This window comes from Scyliorhinus torazame, chromosome 21, assembly GCF_047496885.1.
Source record: "Scyliorhinus torazame isolate Kashiwa2021f chromosome 21, sScyTor2.1, whole genome shotgun sequence".
In the NCBI taxonomy this organism is placed as follows: domain Eukaryota; kingdom Metazoa; phylum Chordata; class Chondrichthyes; order Carcharhiniformes; family Scyliorhinidae; genus Scyliorhinus; species Scyliorhinus torazame.
In genome coordinates, this window is record NC_092727.1 from 16,100,273 (window position 1) to 16,106,041 (window position 5,769).

The 5,769-nt window shown below is 49.9% G+C and overlaps 1 protein-coding gene across 1 annotated transcript in view; it reads left to right on the forward strand.

The window, feature by feature from the left end:
- Nucleotides 1–4,717: 4,717 nt before the first annotated feature.
- The window catches only part of cenatac (centrosomal AT-AC splicing factor), a 23,675-nt gene continuing 22,623 nt past the window's right edge, over nucleotides 4,718–5,769 (forward strand). Inside the window, exon 1 of the mRNA XM_072487752.1 lies at nucleotides 4,718–4,745. Coding sequence (XP_072343853.1) covers nucleotides 4,718–4,745 — 28 coding nt within the window. The remainder of the gene's footprint in view (nucleotides 4,746–5,769) is intronic.

A 5,769-nucleotide genomic window follows, 5' to 3' on the forward strand; every position in this document is an offset into this window, starting at 1 on the left:
TTAGTGCTTGTACCATTTGTTTTTTTGTGGCAACGTGTTGTGAACTGTTTTAATAATCAGATAATATTCCCTCCCCGTACATTGGTGCAGAGGGGAGTGTACCCTGTTTCTCCAACAAAATTAGTGTTTGTACCATTTGGCCTTGTATATATTTTTTACTGTTTTAATAAAAAGATATGGTCAATCCACCCACCCTGCACATCTTTGGGTTGTGGGGGTGAGACCCACGCAGACACGGGTAGAATGTGCAAACGCCACACGGACAGAGACCCGGGGCAGGATCGAACTCGAGTCCTCGGCGCTGTGAGGCAGCAGTGCTAACCACTGCACCACCCTGCCACCCCAACCATCATCCTTTAATGGAGGGAAACATCTATGGCCCTTCGTGAACAATGGTTAATTACTTTAGGGCAGATGAATTCAACACAAGGTGAATATCGTTTGTAATCTCTAACTACACGTGATTCTGTCAATACAATCCCTGGCTGATTTTCTCGTCCAAGTCCCTGGGGCAGTCTGGGCAGTGATAGGTCACTGAGAAAGCTCCTCGTGTGTGTACAGCTCAGAGCCATTAATGTCATGAATCATCAGGGCAGCCAATCACAGAAGAAGGCCATCAGCCCATCAAGTCCATGCTGGCCCTCTGTAGAGCAATCTAGTAAGTCTCAAGCTCCTGCTCTAACCCCATAATCTCTGCAAGTTTATTTCCCTCAAGTGTCCATCAAATTTTCTTTGGAAATCATTCATCATCTCCACTTCCATCACCCGTTCAGGCAATGAGTCCCAGGTGAGGTACTCATCCCCCCACCCCCCCGCCCGACCCCCCCGCATCTCATCCCCCGACCTTATGACTGGGGAGGTGAGAGAAATCAGACACAAGGACATGGGAGACAGTTCCCCAGCAGAGAGAAGAGAAAAATAATTTGAAACGAAACACCAATGGAAGCTTGTTCACAGGTATCTCTCTCAGTGGCTGACAGTCGGTCCACTACTTGTCACATTGAGAAAAACATTCCAATGGGAGAGGGAACAATGGAGAGAAAACAAGCGACTAATAAAAGTTCAACCCCCCATGCCAGTGCTGCCATGTGCAGGAACACTAACCCACACTACATGATGGCAGAATGCCAATCTGCCCACTTCATTCTGGCTTGGCAAGCTTCCAAACCCCATAAAGCTGTGAAGAGGAAGTTTTTTCCTTGAGACAGAGGGAATAGTAAAATATACACAGGGGTGCGAGCAGGCTTTAAGCAAGGCTGAAGATAGGAAGAAACTTTAAACACTAACCTAGGGATAGGACAATTGGTGCATATGAATGGTGCATGATATTGAAGGGTGGAAGACGAAGAAACGAAGAGCACCTTCCAACATCTGGGGCGGGATTCTCCAATGATGGGGCTATGTCCCCACTTCAGCGTTAAGACCTGCCTGCTGGGAATCCACCGGCCTCCCTCGATTCACCGGCCTCCCCAGGGAGGCTGCAGCCGGGCGTTGACCAGTGCTGGTCCAGACGGAACGGCATCCATGAGTCTCCCCGGGCCACCGGAGACCACTGGGTGGTCAGGGTAAGTGCAGGGTGGCTCCATGGCCCTCCCCCTAGAATGTTGGCACCTTGGCTCTGCCAATGTGCAGGGGGTGAAGAGGGCTCATGCCCATGAAATGAGGGTGGATTGGGTGTTTGATGGGTGGGGGAGTGCAGGGCAGGTAGGTAGGGGCCTTTGGGAGGTTGGAGGAGTGATGGGTGGGGGTCCTAGAAGGGAGGGTGTGCAGTAAGTGGGCTTGGGGGAGCCTGAAGAGGGGATTTCCCCAGGGACCCCATAGCGGGGTGTCCTCACTTGGGCAATGTGGGGTGTGTGGAGGGTGACATTTCCCATGGGTGGGTGTTGTGGGGGACCCATGAGCTCACTTAGAGATCGGGGCACCCTTTCAAAATGGTGGCCTGATCTCGGAGTTCAGCTCCCCAGTGCTAAACAAAGTTCTAAGTGTGGGCTAAACCGCTGAGAAACTCCCCAGGGCCCAAAGAAGTGACAAAGGGCTGGATTCTCCTGCCCCGCCCACCACAAAACACCACGGGTAAGCCGCGTACAATGGAGACCTCCATTGACTGGAGACGGCCGGAGACTCCCGCCCGAAGGGCCGAGGTCGGGTCCACTTTCAGAGGGTTGGTGCAGATTCAATGGGCCAAATGTCCGCCCCCTGCACTGTAGGAGTTCTAGAATTCGAAGATATTCGGTTAAAGATTTCTATTATCGTGCAAGTCACAGGAGCAGTGATATATTTCTTCAGTTCAAACAAAAATCACAGAAGGATCCCAGACCACGATGTCCACTAAGTGACACACATACTCCTTCTCCAGGATCCCCTAAAGGCCTGCAAAATAATGTGGTAAATTTTGAAACCTCCAACGTCAATCCAGTTGACAAATTTGGGGTCCCATCTTCAGTGTGCTTTTAACATAGAATCACGGCTCAGTGTTTCAAACAAGAAGTGCCCAGTTCGCCAGAGCCAACTGGAACATTTAGTTTATCTGCCACAAGCAGCACGAAGGAAACAGGCAGCATGCAAAGCCAGCACCTAAAATAGGAATGCAGCTCTTGACTTCCACCTGGTTCCATCTAGGGGCTGGTTTAGCACAGGGCTAAATCGCTGGCTTTGAAAGTAGACCAAGGCAGGCCAGCAGCATGGTTCAATTCCCGTACCAGCCTCCCCGAACAGGCGCCGGAATGTGGCGACTAGGGGCTTTTCACAGTAACTTCATTTGAAGCCTACTCGTGACAATAAGCGATTTTCATTTCATTTCATAAGTGTCATTGAATAGCAGTGGGGAATTCACCGGCAGAGCCGGCGGGAAACTCCCTGAAAAATCCACCACAAGTTAGAATTTTGGGGGATAATCGCGCCCATAGTCCTTCTTTGTTCTTTCCCATGGAGCTACACCAACGTTCAACTAGCACATTCCAGAGTTTCTGCTGGGTCAAAATCCTAAACAACAGCACTGTAGTTCAATAGAGGGCAACTCGGGATGGGCACCAAATATCGGCCTTGCCAGTGACATCCAAAACCCGAGAGTTAATAAAGCAAAGGGGGCGACTAACTGGCGTGGAAGGAAAAATTATTTGGACAAATTTGGATTTCCATTTTCTGCAGTTTGAGTTGTTAACGATCTCTAAATGTGATCTCCAATTGGTGCAACTCTGTGCAAATTCCAAATTCCTGGCTGCAATAAAAGTATACTCTTCATGAGGTTTGCAACAAAGCTCGGCTCCCAGTTGTTACAGATAATGGGCTGGATTCTCCGCCCCGCCGCATTTCAGCCCTGACCCGCCGGCGAGATTCTCCATTACGCCAGCCGGTCAAAGGGGTTTCCCATTGTAGGGCAGCCCCCCGGTCGCCGGCAAAACGGAGAACCCCGCCGGCGGACAATCCCGCCCAAAGTGTTCAATGGGAAGTAAAAACTGCTGGAATATTTTCCTTTAAACGAGGTGGGTAGTCAGGAGCACAATGTTCCACACGGGTTGCAGATTCTTTTGGGGGGGGGGGGGGGGGGGGGGGAGGCGGGAATGAAGGCTCAGCCAAATGAGCTGGTTCGGGCAAACCTACCAGGGGTTCAGGGCCTTGTTTGGGCCTCTGGAAGTTTTGGCTGGTTAGAAATCTTTGTTTTGTTGGTACAAGTTTGACAACAAGCGATGGGAGAGGCTTATGCACATTGGAAGACTGGCACTGATTGTTTAGTGAAATGTGGGCTGACTACTCTTAAAATAATAAGAACATCTGAAATAAGAGCAAGAGGTAGGCCGATTCGGCACCTTGAGCCTACACCACCAGTGAATAAGATCATTACTAATCTGACGTGGCCTTAACTCCACTTTCCTGCCTGTCCCCCATAAGCCTCGATTGACTCTTGTCAACCAAAAGGGCAGCACGGTAGCACAAGTAGCTTCACAGCGCCAGGGTCCCAGGTTCGATTCCCCACTGGGTCACTGTCGGTGCGGAGTCTGCACGTTCTCCCCGTGCCTGCGTGGGTTTGCTCCGGGTGCTCCGGTTTCGTCCCGCGTGCAGGTTAGGTGGATTGGCCATGATAAATTGCCCTTAGTGGTGACCAAAAAGGTTAGGAGGGGTTATTGGGGTTACGGGGATAGGGTGGAAGTGAGGGCTTAAGTGGGTCGGTGCAGACTCGATGGGCCGAATAGCCTCCTTCTGCACTGCATGTTCTAAAAAAAAAGTCTCAGGCGTGAATATATTTAATGGCCCTGCCTCCAGTGTTCATGGAGGGAGAGAACTCTTAACTCTACAATTCTCCGGGAGACGATTCCTCCTCGTTTCAGTCTTAAATGGGAGGATCATTATTCCGAAACTCTAGTTTTCCCCACAAAAGGAAACATTTACCCGGTCAAGTCCCCTCGGGTCAGAGTTTTCGACAACCCTCCGGAGCAAAATGTACCCATCTCCTCTTCCTGGAGGAGATGAGCAGGAGTCACCCTGGAGTCGCCAAGAATGAAAGATTAATCTCATGGGCATTGCTGTGAGCAACCAGAACGGAAAATAAATCAACAGAGTGTAAAGAATTGCGTGGGCTTTCTTCATTTTGTTTATTAGTTGTAAGGATATTCAAAGTCCCTAATAAAGGTTATTTGACTGGGTGGGATGGTTTGTGGGGGGGGGGGTTAGGTCATGTGCTGAACATCCAGGAATATGTCTAACCAGAGTAAGCAACCATATGTCTCAACACGACAAAGAGTTGAAAGGTATGAATTTTATTTTTATTGCACAAAGTCATTTAGCTGGATGTTTAATTTTAATAGAAAGCAATGGGTGTGAAAACTGCCGCTGGAACTCCTACACATTCTCCACAATGTTCAGGGCACAGTTCCAGCTAATTTTGTCAACAGATTCTAGATTGTGCTGTCAAGATTATAGCTCCTGTCCCAGGAGGTCTGCTGCCCGGCTGCACTGGGAGAGGCAGGCAGGGAAAGGCGAGACCTTGAAAGGAGCTGGGCCTTGAATCTGGTTTGTGGCAGGAAAGGGATTGGATCAATCATCCTGACTATCATAAGGCGGCTGGTTTAAAAGCCCCCTACCTGGGAAGCTCACAGGGAGAACAACATCTCGTGGGTGTTATCATTGAATTTACAGTGTAGAAGGAGGCCAATCGCCCTATCAAGTCTGCATCGGCGCTTGGAAAGAGCACCCTACTCAAGCTTAAGCCCACGCCTCCACCCTATAACCCAGTAAACCCACCTAACCTTATGAACACTAAGGGGCAATTTAGCCTGGCCCAATCCTGCACATCACTGAACTGTGGGAGGAAATCTGAGCATCCCAAGGAAACCCACACAGACACGGGGAGAACGTGCAAACTCCACACAGACAATCACCCGAGACCGCAATTGAACCTAGGTCCCTGGAGCTGTGAAGCAGCAGAGCTAACCACCGTGCTGTCCGAAACAGGAGCCACTGATACCCAGTTATTCCATCTCTAGTACCAACCTGTTTGAGATTAACTTCAAACCGCGAGAGAAGGTTAAGTATAGACCTCACAGGGCAGCACGGTGGTGCAGTGGGTTAGCCCTGCTGCTTCACGGCACCGTGGTTGTGGTGGTGGCAGGGGGGCGGAGGAGAGAGAGAGAGAGAGAGTGATTGAAATTTTGGTCCTCTGGTCTAACTAGCCAAACTTACGATTGAAGTAATATTCAGGTCAAAGGAAATCCAACGTGCTGCCAAATCCCAGAAGCTTACCAGTATTGTCAAACTCCAAGACTTTCTCCTTCA